Genomic DNA, 18,127 nt, shown 5'->3' with positions numbered 1-18,127 from the left:
TTGGTTAGCATTAACCAATCTACTAATGGATCAACCCATCCACACAGCTATAAGTAAATTTTCATAATTTAAGAGCCGACAATAATTCTTTATATAAGTTCAAATATATCATACACATATTTTTCACAAAAAAAAAAAGAAAAAACTACTTACTATCTTCTATTTTTTAAGAAATTGATTTTTTTTTTTTCAGTCTATTATCAAATGCTTAAGATTTAAGTGATTTTGCGTATGCAAAGGAATAACGCAAGTCCTTAAAATTGAAGTGTTTTTTCATGCAAGTCGGATATTTTTGCTCTAACTAGAAAACATTAATTGATAAATACATTACATTATTTATTGAAATCCATTTGGTGCAAATGAAAAAGGTGGCCTAAGTTCATGCTCCAAACTTGGAACTCAATTTGTATTGTTATTATAAGCCAATCATTCAACTTAATCCAGAAACAGATAAACTATTTTAATAAGTAGAATATATATTATCCCAACCCCACAACCTAAAAGACAAGAATAGAATGATAAAGAAAAAAGAGAGACTATTTCTAGACTTTCCAATGTAGGACCAAACCCACGTGAACACAGTCCCCTCGATCGCCCCTCATGCATGAGAAGTCAAGCCACCACCACCTATTGTAAATAAACCTCATATATCTAATTAAAATTTCAAAACCCACATAAATACGGAGTATTAATTAAAGTATACTTTCCCACATATTTGCATGTGGCAGAGTAAAAAAATTTCATGCCATATACTCCATTCGTCTGCCATTAAACATCACACTTTGATTCAACACGAGTTTTAAGAAATAGTACTACAATAAAAGTGGGTTGAAAAATCAGTGGAATGTGAGGTCCATGCATTACCAAAAGCAGTAAAAAAATAAGTGTAACAAGTATTGGTGGACGGATCGAAAAGGAAACTAGTGATAAATATGACGGACTTAGTTAGTATTTCAAAGCAAAATTTAAACTTGAGTTAAACTTGATTAACATAAATTTGAGTCAAAGCAAAGTTAAACTTGATTAACATATATTTGAGTCAAAGCAAAATTTAAACTTGATTAACATAAATTTGACAATACATCATAAAACCGTGTTCTCATTATAGTAGTACTCTTAAAACAATGAGGAATAATAATACATTAGATGAATGAATTAGCTATGTGATCTTGCAATATACTAGTAATTAGTAATGTTTTTAATGCAACGATTATGTTTTCTTCGTGGCTAACTCAACGAGAAGTTTAAATATTAATGACATTGCTACCAACATATATATGATTACATAGTTGCCATATCAGATACAATATCACCTAAAAATTCTATATTCTAAGGATAATTACAAATAAATTCAATTTTTTTTTGTTTTTCTAATTAATTATTAGAAGTTGGAACAAAGTACAATTTGCATAATTTTTTTGCAATTTATCTAGCATTTCAAAATTGAGGGAGCCTATGGCCCCACTCTCCTATAATTTTGACATCCTTGCACCCTATATAATAAACACACACTATCTCTCTCCAAATCCCACATTCAACATAATTTCCTATACCAATAGAAAAAGAAAAATTAACAAAGAATGAACCCTCAAACTCCAAAACCACTGAAGAAGCGGCTGAATGAGGAGCAAGTTCGGCTTCTAGAAGCCAGCTTCGACGCCGCCAAGAAGCTCGAGCCGGAGCGCAAGTTCCAGCTGGCGCGGGACCTCGGGGTCCCGCCCCGCCAGATTGCCATCTGGTACCAGAACAAGCGCGCCCGCTGGAAGACCCAGAGCCTCGAGCTGGACCACGGCGTCACCCAGGTCCGGCTCGAGGCCGCGCTGGCCGACAAAAGAGAGCTCGAGAAGGAAGTGGACATGCTCCGCGCCGAGCTGAGGCGAGCTCAGGACATGTTGATCGGCTTCAGGCAGGCTCAAGCTGGCGGCGGCCGGGTGTCGGCGGTCTCCAGCTGCTGCGACGAGGATGGCGGCGGCGGCGGCTCGAGCCATAACGATGACTCGGCGAACTGGCCGAATGTGGAAGAGCTATATGCTTGTTTGGTGCCAAAGGGGCAAAATTGTCCGGTTTCAGAAGTTGTCAATGAGAGAGATTATTGGGTGTAATGTAATGTAACTTAGCTTACTATTTTTAGTATCATCATCGGTTTAATAAAGTGTTAATTTTATTTTGATCATGTTTGGTTTGTTTGTCTTTGTTGTTCTTCCTGTTCTAAGCTAGAGATTGAATATATATAGAGTGACGGATTCAGGTATTGTCGAGGGTCGACTGATCCCACTGTCAGCCCATGAAGATAGGAAAACTTGATTGTATTTGTCATTTGTTGTTGCTGCTTATCCCATGGTGCGGCAACTCTGCCCTAACCATTCGAGTTTGAGGTTCACTTTTGTTCTTTATTCGTCCTTTACTCTCAACTACAATCACACGCCTCACCCTTCCGATACGGCCACGACTTAATCCACTGTCTGACCCTATGCAAGTTTAGTTTATGGATTCGCAGTTGTATAGGATTTCAATCTGTTGAAGAATTCGTGTATATTTTGGTGATCAATTCTATGACTGAGGCAAATTTGGACTTTAAGCCATCTTTAGTCAAAACTCAAAAGGTATTAAGTCGCAATAAACTCAAAGAGGAAGTTTATTTTGAGTAATCGTATGTATTTATAAAGTACAGAAAGATTAAGTATTTGAACGATGAGGCATTTAAATTTTCTAAAATTGCCAATGTAATTTAGGGATATGGTTTACATTGAATTGGCCATTTTTTGTAAACTTGAGCTAGTTTAATTGAATTGGGCTAGATTACATTGAGAGTTGGACTCATTATTTTTGGGCCTTTAGTTTAATTGGGTTTGGCTAGATAATACTAAATGGGCTGACATGGCGTTTATCTCAATTAAATGGGCTGATTTGATTTAAAAGGTAAATTTATGACATTAATAATTAGATGGAAATTAGTTGATTAGATTGACGAATACTAAGATTGAGTTTTGAAGGATTGCATAATCGAATTGAGTTCAAATTAATCAATCAATTGTAGGATGAAATGGATTAGCATCTATAATATATTAATCTTAACTATCTAAGTTATCACCTAATGTAAACAAGTCCTTAAAATCTTGTTGTGATCCGTCAGTATATCTGTCGATAACTTTTTGTAATATCCCGAAATAAAGTAAAAAAAAATAATCAAGATTTTCGTTTTGCTTGTTCACTTCAGGCTATAAATCATTTTCATCTAAGGAGTAAAACAATAATTATCAGAATTGAAGTGTCGTTTTTTAATCGTGTTGTTTGACCCACCTACCTAAAGCAACATTCTATATACACACTCAAAAATGTAATCATTAGTTTAATTTTAATTAAGTTGTCAACTATAGATTCTTGAGTTTCACCAAACCATGAGCTTTAATTAATGTTGATATATTAACTAACTTGATCCTTTGATTAGTTATTTAATTTACTCCTATTTGTTTATTAGCAAGGAGTAGTACTCTACTCAAAAGATAGGTATTTTATATTTTAAAGTTTCAGTAATATAGGTGAATAGTTTTCTATTTAATTACTGTTATGTTATTCCTAGAATGTGACTTTTTAAGTATGAAATGTAGCTCATAATCAATCATTGACACACTACATGAAAAAAAAATTCAAAAGAAAATTTCGTAATTTTAAGCAACTCAACCTAACAAACATAGAGGAAGAATGTCTATACAAGTAAACAATATTATAAGCTCATTTCACCAACTCCCCTCAATCATACCTTCGATCAAACATACTTTATGTGCAACATTTAAAATAAACAATGAAGAAAAAAATTTCATGTCATTAAGTTGATACTAAATATCGATTATTTGTTGAATTGAATTACATACAAGACAATACGTTATATATATTGTTTTTGTTTTTGTCTTGAGTTTTTTTAGAATTACATTCACCACATATCACTATAGTTATAAATCCAGATTATATAAATATATTGAAATTTGTAAGAAAATGGAGTAACACTTTTATAATAGTAGTATTAATAGAAAGATACACGATCACATCTATCAAGTAGTACCTACATTGATATATATGTTTATGGAAACTAGTATTTAATAATAGTATTAATTAGGTAGTTTTAGGGAATACGTCTCCCACCATAAATACATAAATCATTAGTTAAAAAATAATTAGGTCGTCCAACTTAATTATAAAAATAATAAAATGTCCACTAACAGACCTCGTCAATATTTAATTTTGCTAATGCTGATGTTTTATTAAATCATCATTTTTTTTCAAATGATGCTTGGCACTATACTTATGTCCTCATTTATTTATATATTTGTCAAAAGTGCGAGACTTTATATCCTCGGAATTTGACAGTGTTTTAATAGAGTAATTAAAAAAGGTAGCTCTATCTAAATTTGATGTCACCCCAATTATTATTGATTAAAAAATGATGATGCATTGTATCAACTAAATGAACTGATCAGACATTTATACTGACTTCATATACAGGGATTTATCCAGTTTATTTGAATTTGAACATATAAGACAGTTAAATAAAATTGAATTTCATTTCAAATCTTGTATTTAGCACTTATGTAAATTTAACCAAATTTTATTATTATCAAAATTTATTATTCTTTCAAAGAACAAAGTTCATCCGTCCACAATAAATAGTCATATTATTAGACCATCTCCAACCATACTCCATAAATGAGTTTTGGTGTAAAAATCTTCTCCAGCCATACACTAAACTCAAACCCAAACCCATTTTTGGTGTTTTTTTGTGAAACAGCACTAAATATGGTGTTACTGCAAAAATTTTGTGAGATAAAAACCTAAAAGTGGTGTAAATTTTGAATTTGGTGTAAATGGTTGGAGTAAAACTACTTTTTGGTGTGACGTATACTCAAAAATGAGTTTGAGTTTGGTGTAAATGATTGGAGTAAAACTACTTCTTGGTGTTACGTATACTCAAAAATAAATTTGAGTTAAGTATAAATGGTTGGAGATGGTCTTTAAGATTCCTTTGGGATTGACCAATATCCTGCTCTTGGGAAAAAGAAGTGGTCTGACATCATACAAAACAATTAAATGGAGTACCAAAATAAAGAAACATCCAACTAGTCACCAACAAAAAAAAAAGAAGAAGATCACAATTCATCACTAACAAAATAAACAATTGGAAGAAGGCCAAACAAATCAAAAAGAAATCACATTATTCCACCAACCCACAATCAGCACAATCACCAAACTTCACCACTCATACACTATACATAAATACCCCTTTCCACCTCCCTCCATTCATAATAACATATCATCTCTCTCAAGAAAAAAGAAGAAGAAGAGGCCATAGCCATGCCTGACCTATCAAACCCAAAGAAGCTCCACATAGCAATGTACCCATGGGTAGCCATAGGCCACATAACCCCCTTCATCCACCTAGCCAACTCCCTCGCCTCCCGCGGCCACACAATCTCCATCCTCCTCCCTCAAAAACCCCTCCTCCAGCTCGGCCACCACAACCTCCACCCCTCCCTCATCCACTTCCACGTCATCACCATCCCCCACGTCCCGGGCCTCCCCCCGGGCGCCCAGACCGCCTCCGACATCGACATCACCGACAAAGACCCCCTCGCCATCGCCTTCGACTCCACCGCCCCCCAGGTCGAGTCCCTCCTCCTCTCCCTCCGCCCCGACCTCGTCTTCTACGACTTCGCCGACTGGATCCCCTCCCTCGCCGCCTCCGTCGGCGCCAAAACCGTCTGCCACAACGTCATCTGCGCCTCCTGCATGGCCATCGGCATCGTCCCCTCCCGTCCCATCCCCAAACACCGCCCCATGACCGCGGAGGAGCTCGCCGAGACTCCCCCCGGCTACCCCTCCTCCACCGTCGTCCTCCGCGGCCAGGAGGCCCTCTCCCTCTCCTTCATCGCCATGGACTACGGCGCCTCCCGCTTCGACGCCCGGATAACCGCCGCCATGAGCCGCTGCGACGCCATCGGCATCCGCACCTGCCGGGAGCTCGAGGGGCCCATGTGCGACTACTTGTCCGACCAGTACAAAAAACCGGTCCTGCTGACCGGTCCGGTTCTCCCTCCAGTTTCTGCCCATGGGCAGAAACTGGAGGACAGGTGGGAAACCTGGCTATCCAGTTTCCCGCCAAAATCAGTGCTATACTGCGCCTTTGGGAGTCAGATGATCCTGAAAAAGGTTTTTATTTTTATTTTTATTTTAAATTACTCGCTCTGTCCCTAATAATTCGTCACTATTTGATCCAGCACGGGTTTTAAGAAATGGGATAGAAAATGAGTTGAAAAAGTTGGTGGCACGTGGGTCCTATTTTTATATATTAGTTTTATAATAAAATGTGGTTGGGAATGAGTTAGTAGAATATAGGATCCATTACCAAAAATGGTACTCCCTCCGTCCCAGATAATTCGACCCAATATTTCATTTCGGGCCATCCCACATAATTTGTCCAACTTCACTTTTATCATTTTTTGTAATGGACCCCATATTCCACTTACTCATTCCTACTCACATTTTATTATAAAACTAATACTTTAAAAGTAGGACCCACATCCCGCCAACTTTTTCAACTTACTTTCCATTAAATTTCTTAAAACCCGTGCCGGGTCAAAGTAAGTAAAATTATGTGGGACGGAGGGAGTAAAAGACAAATTTTCAGGGACGGGGGAGTAATACTTTTTATTTTTTTTATTTTTCAGGAGCAGTTTCAGGAGCTGGTGCTAGGGTTTGAGATGACGGGGCGGCCGTTCTTCGTGGCGGTGTCGAAGCCGCACGGGGCGGAGACGGTGGAGGAGGCGCTGCCGGAGGGGTTTTTGGAGAGGGTGGGGGGGAGGGGGGTGGTGCACGGGGGGTGGGTGCAGCAGGCGCAGATACTGAGCCACCCCTCGGTGGGGTGCTTCGTCAGCCACTGCGGGTTCGGGTCGATGTGGGAGTCGCTGCTGAGCGATTGCCAGATCGTGCTCGTCCCGCGGCTGGCGGATCAGATACTGAACACGCGCCTGCTGGCCGGGGAGCTGGAGGTGGCGGTGGAGGTGGCGCGTGGGGACATGGGGTGGTTCTCGAAGGAGGACCTGTGCGCGGCCGTGGAGGCGGCGATGGAGGAGGGGAGCGGCGTCGGGGAGGTGGTCAGGCGGAATCATGCAAAGTGGAGGGAGGTGTTTTCAGGGGAAGGCTATATGGAGAATTATATTGATGGCTTTATCCAACAATTGTACCAACTTTAGGGTTTTAATTACTACTTTTAAGATTTGTGATTGTATTAATGTGTAAAGCATGTCTTGAAATTTGATATATGCATTATATGAGTGTTTGGCAAACAATTGGACCAACACTTTTTTAGGCTTTGGTTGAGATCTTGTTGTAAGGAGTATATGTGAAGTGGAGTTTATGCAATGTCTTTCTTATTTATGGAAACTAGACCATTTACTCATCAGTTCATTTGTTTCATTTTTTTCAGTGCATATTTGATTATAAAGACGGATTATTTTGATATTGTGGAGAAAGTCTTTGTCAGTGTTGAAAGGGTACAAACAAAAATGAAGCTCACACTCAAAGAATTTGGCACCTATGGGCCGGCAATCATTATGAAGTATGTGGTAATTTAATTTATTTTTTTTAATTACAACAATGATTGGTAGTAGTTTTTACGTCGTGCTTGGTTGTAAGTATCGGCCCAATTCAAACCACAATCAATATTATCTTAATTAAGCCAATAAGTTTGAGTAGGAAATGGTAACAACTACTTTGTTTTTTATATGATCACTTATTCCCTCCTTGTGTTTGGATTACCCAACCTGACTAGGTCAATTGGAATTTTATATATGCAACGCGCACAAGAGTGATTGGAGGACAAAATGAACATAAAATATATAGGCATTCATTCTGATTACGGCCCATTTGATGAAGGCCGTGACCTTGTACTATCATAATGGTCATAACTTCTTCATCTGAGTTCCGATTGAGGCGTACAAGGTATCCACGCAAAGCTATTTCAAAGACGAAGATAACGATAATAAGATAAAGAATTTGGACATTGTCTTAATAGGCAACGAACAGTTTGAATCAGACCGGAAAACCTGACATGGGAAAATGACAACCGACAATAAAATTTGTGACATTACACGAACTTTTAAAGTTCATGGGAAAAACTGGAATTCATGGAAAGTTGGTGACTTTAAAAGCAGTTACCCCTAAAATATATAGACATTCATTCTCTTACTAAAAGTCTTGTCATCAGAATTGGGCCATTGATAAATTGGGCTATACTATAACTTATGTATGCTGGGCTTAAAATAATTGATGGAGTAGTTGTTTAATTGTTATAGGCCCATTTGAATGTACTTGTTTAATATAATATTAATTAATGGTAATTAACATTTCCTACAAATTACAAATAAGTAAATCGTATTTGCATGTAAACATCTAAATTTCCCCCAAATTTGGGTTTTTGATATCAACTTTAAAATTTGTCTGTAAATTACTAGTACTACTTGATATGTTCTGATTTTGTGACCATTCCAAATTGCATTACTAAGATGAAGTCACATTGTAGCTAGGCAGCAAAATCTTGTAGTAATATTAAATTAAATAATTTGATGAGTTTAGGTATGGCGTCCATTTCAAATCAACAATTTAATTAACATCGATGATGTTACTGTAGTCGTGCAGTCGTGCTCTATGTAATCTTTCATGTGAACGTCAACGTAGCACACTGCATTACCACAAAAACAGTAGAGATAGCATGAGGCATGTGACACACGTAATAAATAGACTACAAAAAGCTAAGAATTAAGATGTGCCCCTTGTTAATTTATTGTTGGGGAACGTTTCAATTTTATTTTCCCTTTAATCGGTATTCAATTAATATAATTTTAGAACTAATTCATTAGGCAAAAATGATATACAACCTAGAACAAATATGGGAGTGAGTATATCATTTTTGTAACATTCGTTTAGAATTGTAATTTCATAATCTAAGATTAAAAAATGTCACCAACATGGCTCTTGGGTCAAAATAGTATTGGGGTTCTACCATCGTCCATGAGGGTCGAAAAACTCCATTAAATTCGATCAACAGAGTTGTTGCCAATCTTATAATACGAAGGTTTAACCCTAAACCTTCTGGACTGAGGTCATTCTTCATCTGTCATCCATTGTTAACGACGGCTGCTAAACTGTCTCTGCCTTCCGACCCCAACATTCTTAGTTGTGTCTGACCTCACGAGTTGCGTTCAGTGGATCGATCCGCCAGTAGTCTTAACACAAATTCAATGCATTTGGGCACGCAAATCCAGATAAGCTCATGTATGGTTTCCCATCACGTATCCGAATATCCATAATCTTTGTCCTCATTTTTTAGTGTAATTTAGTCGAGAAAAATTGCAATAAATTATGAAATGAGGTCAGAATTAGAAAATTAGGAATATAATCACTGTTTAAAATATCTAATAGTCGTTACCAGAAAAAAAATATCTAATAGTCAGAAGTATCAATTCTTGATTAGCAATAAAAGACAAAGCACATGGGCTGTTGTGATGACATCCTCTTCTTCCAAAATTTGAATGACATTCATTTTGTTCCAATTAAATTCATGCACCTCACAATTTCCCCTTATCTATCTAGAATGTGGTTACTTAGTAATTAAACAAAAATATATAAATATAATGTCATGACAGCTGTACTTCATGTAGCAATTGTTATGATTAATTATTTGTGACTTAATAGGTTTCTTAATAATGCAATGTGCCATCAGTCCATCACCTTACGTGCGTCTCTATATCACTAATATAAATATAATTTATATTCAAAGCGGGTGCTAATTAACTACCAACAGAAATATTGGATATTTTGAGAGAATAAGGGGTTCTTTCATCTCAAAATATCGAGAATATTCATTACTTAAAGTACTTCTTGCGGCCATTCATCGAAAGGAGACATTTGTTGGCAATATTTTATTTCACTCAAAAGATAAGTGCTATCTGGATTATGTATTATAGAGCTAACCAACGACAAATTTAGTTGGAGTTTGGGTCGGACCGACTCTAGCGTCTGCCCATGAAGGCCAAAACTCACCAAGATCTACTTCTGACGTCGTTGCAGGATATCTCGGGTGGCATCTTTGCCCCAAAATTTTGAGATTGAGGTTTAGTTTAGGCTTGGTCTACCATCTATTGCCACTATGACCTTCGCATTGCATTTGTTTTCTGATGCTGGTGACGATCTTATTTACGTGATGTTCAATTCCACAAATTCTATATTTTTTATTTGTTATTAGAGCTAGTTGTAGTGGTACTGTGAGTAGTGACAAAAGCCGTGGTTGAGAATCAATCGTGTTTGATAATATATGCTTGCGAATATTCACAAACTACCTAATTTGTTAGTAATTAATTAATTTAATCAAATTTCATTTCATTCATGTTATGTACCCACTTGTTTTTCTTCCTATTTAAACAATGTTTCTGCGTGTGTGACTTTTAAAACCTACACACATGATGATGATGTAGTCTTTAAAATACTCTAATTTTAAGATGAAATTATTTATAATATACGTTATACAATCCAACAATGCAAGGACGAATCACTGAGCCATATTTTTAGGAGTTCTTTTTCCACGTAAGCAGTTAAAAATAAATAATCCATCTATAAATGTGGCGAGATATTATCATTTCCTTAGCCAGATTTCGTAATGCAGGTAAAAATTAAAAATATCTTTTACAAAACTTAAACCAAATCACGAATAATCCTCTAATTGCGGCTTTGCCAAGTATTTGATTTTCTCATTATATAAATAAGGTAAATTTTCCAGAAAAAATCTTGAAATATAATTAAATTTTCCCTTGACACAATTTTTTTCAAAATCAATTGAAAAAATCATGAAGCTTGAACTTTTTTTTGCCATCATTTTAAGGAAAGAAAATCGGTGACTACATTCTAGATAATTGCGAACAAATCAAATTAAATGATTCAAATTATATTCGGACTGAATTTTTTGAGACGATTTACCTATATAAAATATATAAACAAATTAATAAGTTTCTTTTTTTCATATCCAATTAGCAATGGATGAATAGTAATCAAAGCACGTGACCTCTAAACTGTAACCACATTTTTTCCTTTTTGGCAATTGATACAAAGACGACAACCATAATAATTTAATCACAAAAAAATATTCAAAAATATCAAGAATCCGTAGCTATAATAATACTAATACGTACACATATATATTACTAGTAATATATAAATAAATCCATCATTGAAAGTAGAAGGTAGCAATGGACCATTCTCCAAACCCTCTTCCCCTTGCCGACGGCGCCGGAGAGAAACCGGCGGCGCCGGAAAATCTCCTCGACAGCCGCTGGTTCTTCAACAGCCCTCTCGACAAAAAAGTAGCCATGTCGGAAAACAAGCATGTCGACACGCCGCGGCCTGTCGGAAAGTCATACGAAGAAACCTACGAATCCATCATGAAGCTGTCGCGGCCGCCGCCTACTCTGATGAAGGCGCCGCCTTCTTTGGAAAGGAAAAATAGCAATCCCATAGCCAAAGCCAGCGAAAAGGCGGCGCCGGGGATGAGCAATTTAGCACGTGGTCCGTCGATGCCCGCGAGCCTACCCTCGGAGGAGGAAGAGGAGATCGAATTCTCTATGGGAAAATTGATAAGGCAAGCTTCTTTGAAAAGCACACGTCCTACGATTAATCATGTGGCTAAGGTAATACTATTTTTTTTTGAAAATTTAGATCTATTCTTTTGTATGATTAATAGATTACAAAATATTTTTGGATGGTTAGTTAAAATGTAGTAGTATGATTGATTTTTGTTTTGATGCTAGTATAATTTTTAATGTTTGCTAGCTCTAGTTCTTATTATTGAATTTGAACATATTTATGACTTAATTCGTTCTTAAATAGTACTACTCCTATGTCATGGTTAATTAAATTGCCTAATCTTTAGGGTGTAGAAGAAAAATGATTGGAAACATATGATTAGTGATCCAGTCCAAACTAATAATATTAGTATTCTCTTTTTCTCTTTAAAACATACACACAAGACTTGAGGGTCACCTAACTTTCCAATGTCACGCCATTTTTATTTATTTTTTTCCTCTTGATTGTCTATTCTTTTATGATAAATTTCCAACCGATTGCCTTTTTTGCAGGGCGTGCCATCAATTATGAGTTCTAACAACACACCATCGCCACAAAAAGTGGAGTTTGAAAACCGAAAATTGGAGAGATTGAGGCCAAGACGGGCGATGAATCAACTCAAGTCACAAAAGAGCTTGAGCGACTTGCAATCGTTAGAGTTGCAAGGCTTCAAAGATTTAGGATTCGATGTGGGTGTGGCCAAGTTGCAGAGTGCAATAACCATGATTCCGGAATCACACGAAGAAGAAGAGCATGGAAGAAATGCACCCAAATGGGGTGCTAAGGGATCCAAGGATGATGATATGAAGGCTCAGATCAAGTTTTGGGCTAGAGCTGTCGCATCAAATGTCAACCAAGATTGAGTGATTTTATTTTGTTTTTATTAACTAGGCAAACTCTCATTAAGCCACAGATTTTAATAAGCTATGCTTCTATAGTTATATGCATGCAAACCATACAGAAGAGGAAAAACAGTAGTGACGTTATTTTTAGATTTAAGTATTATAAGTATGGTGCGGCATTTCATTGATTTAGATTAATATAGCATGTGAAAAGATGGTTTTCTTCTTTCTTGTGAATATCTAGGGATGTTTGTTAAATAAAATTGGTGTAGTACTACTATCTATGCTTCCATTAAGGATGTTAGATTATCGCATGAAAAAAGTAATGGTTTAATGAAGAGAGTTGTATTAGTTCTTTCTTGAAGTGAATGAGGTTTAGACAAGAGGGAATGATAAGGTCAATTATGAAGTCTTATAATAACATTATATAAGATGGGCATATCAATTTGCGTGGTATTATTTATTCTACATTTGCTATTAATTTTTTTTTTAGTTATATATGGAATACGTATAATACTTCCTCCGCGACTCCTATTCGCGGATGAACTAAAATGGAAATTAAAAATGGAACTTATATTTGCAGATGAAGGGAGTGTATCAATAGAGGCATGACACGATTGATGTTGTGAGCAACATCAAATAATGTTTCAATTCATTGATTTAGAAAATGGGCCATTGCTAGGATTAGAAGGCAAATGTGATATAGTAGCCGTAACTGATAACAAATGACAAATGAAAAATAAAAGTTAACATAAGTCCACTAGAGTCTAGAAACCACCATGATTGTTAAAAATACTGAAAAATAAAAAACCGACATATAGTATGGAAAATTGAAGGTGAAAGTATAGAATATATTACAAACTTTATAATGATACTTTTCGCTAATAAACGAAAAATTAAAATTTCCCAATAGATACATTTGCTAGCATTATTTGATTAGGCAATAGAACATTCACGATTTCACGTACATATATGACATCATTATCAATAGCAATAATTTGTATAGCATCATTATCAAATACAAATAAAACCATGATAATTTTTTTTCATTTTTAATATTCTAAGAACTAGTCAAAATGAATTAATTAAATGGCTCTGTTGGTACAATTGTTTCCTATGTTGAGTGGTTTGTTTCTTTTACTATTTGTATATAAAGAATCGTTGAGCCATCACAGTTCACATTAGAGAAAATCACCTAATCCACTCATATATAGCTACAAACTTCTCTGTTATTTATTTGAAATCTTTGGTATTATTTGCCATTGCCATTTCCATTTTGTTTGACTATGATATGAAAGGAAATACTCCATCCATCCCCGTTGATTGGGATGTCTCTTTTTAGCACCGGATTTAAGAAAGTGGTAGTGTATAGTGAGTTAAGTTGAGAGGTACTAATAAAGTTGGATATTATAAATTAAAAAAGATTAAAATGATCGATGTTGCCAAAAAAGAAATGACTTGATTACCTCGGGACACCCAAAAGTGATACGACTCAATTAACATGAAACATAGATAGTATAGTACATTTTCACAAAATTAGAAACTACTCACGCCCGAACGGGAGTGGGTAGGAGACTCGATGTCCCATTCAGGCTGTCCTCTGATTCTTCCCGATCATCGATATTCTTGAACGAGTCGTAACTCATCGGTCGATCATACTGAGGCAGTGGGGTGGTATTCCTATCTAAGTACTGCAGAAGCGCTACCATGACCACGGAGCTAACGAACATTGGGATCGGGCCAAAAATCCACAGCATCAGATTCGATGCTAGGTAGAGTGATCGAAGCCCGACAACCCAAGAATTACTCCCTGTTATGACTGCACTCTCAACATTGCTTGCAGGCATCACACAGTTGGGCAGACTTATAAGGAAACTGGCATGAACGAAGCTTGTCGATGCGTGGACGAAACAAGCAAAGGAGACCATGAAGGTGGAGAGGATGGAAAGGTATTTGATGTAAACAATGGTAGAACTCATGTTTCCATAGACTCTAGCAGCTATGAATTCACCGTGATACGAGCTCCCGATCCACGCCCCTATCAACGAGCTGAGAGCAAGGGCAACCGAGGCCAGAGACATTGCTGCAGATAAGTAGTTCCCCATCACTGTAAGTGCTTGATCTCTGTCCTTCACTTCAGCCTGCAAAATCTTTTCCATCAAAGCTCATTTATTATGTAAAAGTTACTAACAGTATAATCTAACCTCCAACACTCTTGCTATCCAAACTCTCCTGTTGTAGTTTTCGTATCCGACAACCGTCGTCTCAGCCCGGTTGATGCATCTGTGGAGATGAAACAGATGATATCCCACCATGACTAGCAAACCTCCCGGGACTAGAACAAAATCCAGGTATTCTTCCTTCCACGCTGGTGCCATTTCGAAAGCTCCTAGTCCTAGATGAACATAGTCTTTGTTCCTTCATTTATGATTCATAGAGATTAAAGGTTGCCTATGTAATTAGATTCTGATTAATATATTGGTTAGGTTTAGATGAAGGTGGCTTTTGACATTGTCTAGATGTATAGTGAGGTAATTGCTGAGACAATTGCCCCTTTTTATCATCTTCTTTATTAACTACAGCCTTGGAAAAGATTAGTGTAAATGTTAGTAAAGTGTACATGTCACATCCATGTAAATCCCAACTGCTGGTAAAGTGTAAACTACTCCTCTATTATTCAAATCACATTTTTGAAGACTTGACTTTGGCAAGTGGATATTCTTGATAAGCATGTTTGGCATAGAAAATAGTTTGCTTAGCATTATTCGCAGCCAATGTCGAAGCATTATTCAATCATTCAAGGACATTATTGGGGATAAGTTGAGAGTTTTCAATAGCTCATTAAAGAAACAGCAATAGCCACCAAACTCAATACGTAGAGGTGCCCACGGTTCAGGAATCGGCGGTTACGGTTCGGAACCGCCGGTTCCGGTTTTAGAAATTGTTGAACCGAAACCGAACCGCGAGGGTGTTTCGCGGTTACAGTTCCGGTTCCAAAACCGCCGGTTTCGGTTTCGGTTCCGAACCGGCGGTTTCTTACGAATTGTCACGGTTCCGAACCATCGGTTTTTTTGCGGTTCCGTCTTGATTTCACGGTTTTTCAGCCGTTTTTCGTGTTTCCGGTTTGGAACTGTCCGGAACCGACGATTTCGGTTTGAAAAATTTTGAACCTGAACCGAACCACGGTTCAAAAATCGACGGTTTCGGTTCGAAACCGTAACCGGTGGTTACGGTTTCAGTTTTAACCGCCGATTAGGTAAACCTTGGGCAGGTCTACTCATACGTAGGAATAATTATAAACCTCTGTACTAATCCAACATAATTCAACCAATTAAATAAATTAATCTGGTAAAACCTTTTACATTAGATTAATTAAACCAATAGGCTTCTCCCCATTTTCACAGACTGGCATCACTTGTTGTAGTGATGCAAAGGGGTGGTGTTGATGTCAAGCGAGACCAGCACCACCACCATCGCCACCGAGCAGGCGAACATCGGTATGGGGCCGAACACCCACATCAGCAGATTAACGGCAAAGTAGACCGACCTGAGGCCCATGAGCCAGAAGTTGCTCCCCATGATCACCTCCTTCTCCACGCAGCCCACCGGGATGTCGTTGTCCGGCATGCTGATGAGGAAGTTCGCGTGGACCAAGTACCTCGCCGTCTGCACAAAGCACCCGAACGCCACCAGGAAGCAGAAGAGCAGCGACAGGTACTTGACGTAGACCAGCGCCGGGCTCCTGCTCCCGTAGACATACCTACTCGTGAAGAGATTCACCGACGAGCTCCCGACCCACGCCCCGATCAGGGAGGTCAGGACCAACGAAATCGAGGCCAGGGATGTCGCTGCACTCGCGTTGCTGCTCAGCACCGATACCGCAAACCCCCTGTCCTCAATATTGATCTTGGAAAAGTTGAGGAAGATCAAATTCAAATTAGGCTCAGTCTCAAATATATAAGATCGTTGCAAGTTAAGTATCGAAATGTCTGATAGTACTCAACAAGGAAGGATTAGGTATGGAGAATTACCTGAAACATTTTCCTAACCCAAGCTCTCTTGTTGTGGTTCTCGTAGCCGATGACGGTGGTCTGAGGGCAGCGGAGGTAGCGGTAGAGGAGGACGAGGTGGTATCCGAACATGAGGAGCAAACCTAATGGGACTAATATGAGGTCTAAGTAGTCTTTATTCCAATGCACCATTGTTAGGCTTGTTTTTGAGTGATTTTGTGTGATTGATTGGTTATATTTGTAGTTGCATTGACATTCTGTGGTTGTTGAGTTTTGATCAAGATAAGCTTTGTTTTTTGGGGAAGTTTCTTCAATTGTGAGGGTTTAGGCTGGAGGCGTCGTGGAAGAGTTATGGTAGGCTTTAATCATGCAGGTTTTGTTGCGTCAAGTTGCTATAGTTTAACGTGTTGGTGTGGAGATGTATGGATTGGGAAATCATATTTGTACACTATTTTATTGTTTCTCTCTTTTTCCGATAGTCAAATGACGTGGACTTGAACCTTTGGCTTCAGGCATTAACCACTTTACCATTAGGTCAACTCAGGCATGCTCTATTGTTTCTCTCTTGTTATAGAAGATATTCGGTTTTCACTTTTGGAAATGATTATTTCAATAATAAGGGCATCAACAACACAGCGCACGCATGAAATTGTGAGTGTGCCGCATTGGAGGGAAGAGCACGTCGCGATTGCACCGGATGTGTGCCGGACCCGACCCTTTCTTCGGATTAGAGATGGTGGCTATAGTATATTCATGACGCAGCCTGCAAGCTTGGAACAACTGTCATTGAAAAATAAATATTCAAGTATTATTAAAATACAATAGAAATGGTGGCTAATCTACTATTGTAAATTGTAATACAGCCCAAGCTGCATGGGTTTATGTGGAGTAATACATTGCAAAATAAATAATCTGATAATCTCCTACATATCTATTGTTTAATAAATATAAAAAATCAAACCTTCATTGTCATGTAATTTGTATGATAAAAAATTTTAAGCTATATTAAATAAAATGAAGAACACTAAACGGGTATTATACAAATTAATATATATGTGTATTTAAAGAAATGTCATGCAAACATTATTAGTGAATATTTTCTAATTTAGTCAACTTTAGCATATATTGGATCTAGTAACTCAATAACTGTTATAAACGTCGTTAAGTTTTACATAAAAACAAATGTTCATTTTACTTATAGCTTCAAATAAATGGATAAACGAACAAAACGAGGTTTGATTTTTGTGTAATACTACTACTTATATAAAATTAATGGCGTTAATAATAAATTCCGAGGTATTAGAGCAATACTAGCTAACTAGTAATGCTCACATAAAATATTTAACAATACCCCCTACATATCACTCTAGGCTCTAGCTATATGTATTCATTAATATATTTTCGAGTTCAAATATATAGAATCATTAAAAATGAAAGGAAATAAAACTAGAATGTGTCCTTATCATGTGACATGAATAATCTAAACTTTAGAGGCCCTTTTCACATGCAAAAACGTCTAACTTTCAAAATACTTTGGTTGGTGATTTGGACCATCTTGTGGGTCTGCAAAATCGACTCTCAACCAAACCACTAAAGCATAGGTTGAATAGA

At 37.3% G+C, this 18,127-nt stretch overlaps 5 protein-coding genes and 1 pseudogene across 5 annotated transcripts in view; 4 read left to right on the top strand and 2 right to left on the bottom strand.

Moving 5' to 3' along the window:
- LOC125207629 (putative aminotransferase TAT2) overlaps positions 1 to 18,127 on the top strand; it is a 45,457-nt gene that overhangs the window by 5,164 nt on the left and 22,166 nt on the right. The gene's annotated exons all lie outside the window — the stretch shown is intronic.
- On the top strand, positions 1,546 to 2,173 carry LOC125208591 (homeobox-leucine zipper protein ATHB-52 pseudogene; annotated as a pseudogene).
- On the top strand, positions 5,277 to 7,453 carry UF3GT (UDP-glucose:flavonoid 3-o-glucosyltransferase). The gene is made up of 2 exons (XM_048102902.2): positions 5,277 to 6,201; positions 6,720 to 7,453. Exons 1-2 carry the CDS (start codon positions 5,347 to 5,349, stop codon positions 7,242 to 7,244), a joined length of 1,380 nt encoding a protein of 459 aa, XP_047958859.1. The 5' UTR covers positions 5,277 to 5,346; the 3' UTR covers positions 7,245 to 7,453.
- Positions 11,223 to 12,732, top strand: LOC125207811 (uncharacterized). The gene is made up of 2 exons (XM_048107310.2): positions 11,223 to 11,729; positions 12,177 to 12,732. The coding sequence occupies exons 1-2, from the start codon at positions 11,292 to 11,294 to the stop codon at positions 12,525 to 12,527; spliced, it is 789 nt and encodes a 262-aa protein (XP_047963267.1). The 5' UTR covers positions 11,223 to 11,291; the 3' UTR covers positions 12,528 to 12,732.
- Positions 13,979 to 14,960, bottom strand: LOC125203081 (uncharacterized). Its single transcript, XM_048101355.2, has 2 exons — positions 14,711 to 14,960; positions 13,979 to 14,647 (listed from the first exon to the last, which is right to left on the bottom strand). The coding sequence occupies exons 1-2, from the start codon at positions 14,882 to 14,884 to the stop codon at positions 14,054 to 14,056; spliced, it is 768 nt and encodes a 255-aa protein (XP_047957312.1). The 5' UTR covers positions 14,885 to 14,960; the 3' UTR covers positions 13,979 to 14,053.
- LOC125208490 (uncharacterized) lies at positions 15,816 to 16,998 on the bottom strand. Its single transcript, XM_048108122.2, has 2 exons — positions 16,538 to 16,998; positions 15,816 to 16,412 (listed from the first exon to the last, which is right to left on the bottom strand). Exons 1-2 carry the CDS (start codon positions 16,706 to 16,708, stop codon positions 15,918 to 15,920), a joined length of 666 nt encoding a protein of 221 aa, XP_047964079.1. The 5' UTR covers positions 16,709 to 16,998; the 3' UTR covers positions 15,816 to 15,917.

Source organism: Salvia hispanica, chromosome 6 (genome assembly GCF_029641045.1).
Source record: "Salvia hispanica isolate PSC_SH4W2 chromosome 6, Shi_PSC_v1, whole genome shotgun sequence".
Taxonomy (NCBI): domain Eukaryota; kingdom Viridiplantae; phylum Streptophyta; class Magnoliopsida; order Lamiales; family Lamiaceae; genus Salvia; species Salvia hispanica.
The sequence above is the reverse complement of the archived record's forward strand: the minus strand, read 5'-3'. Positions and strand labels throughout refer to the sequence as shown.

Excerpts from the sequence above, each read along its gene's own strand:
- UF3GT (XM_048102902.2), top strand. The coding sequence starts at position 5,347 with ATGCCTGACCTATCAAACCCAAAGAAGCTCCACATAGCAATGTACCCA. Across the intron at positions 6,202-6,719 it reads GTCAGATGATCCTGAAAAAG|GAGCAGTTTCAGGAGCTGGT; the intron begins GTTTTTATTTTT and ends TTTATTTTTCAG.
- LOC125207811 (XM_048107310.2), top strand. The coding sequence starts at position 11,292 with ATGGACCATTCTCCAAACCCTCTTCCCCTTGCCGACGGCGCCGGAGAG. Across the intron at positions 11,730-12,176 it reads CGATTAATCATGTGGCTAAG|GGCGTGCCATCAATTATGAG; the intron begins GTAATACTATTT and ends CCTTTTTTGCAG.
- LOC125208490 (XM_048108122.2), bottom strand. The coding sequence starts at position 16,708 with ATGGTGCATTGGAATAAAGACTACTTAGACCTCATATTAGTCCCATTA. Across the intron at positions 16,413-16,537 it reads GGGTTAGGAAAATGTTTCAG|ATCAATATTGAGGACAGGGG; the intron begins GTAATTCTCCAT and ends AACTTTTCCAAG.
- LOC125203081 (XM_048101355.2), bottom strand. The coding sequence starts at position 14,884 with ATGGCACCAGCGTGGAAGGAAGAATACCTGGATTTTGTTCTAGTCCCG. Across the intron at positions 14,648-14,710 it reads GGATAGCAAGAGTGTTGGAG|GCTGAAGTGAAGGACAGAGA; the intron begins GTTAGATTATAC and ends AAGATTTTGCAG.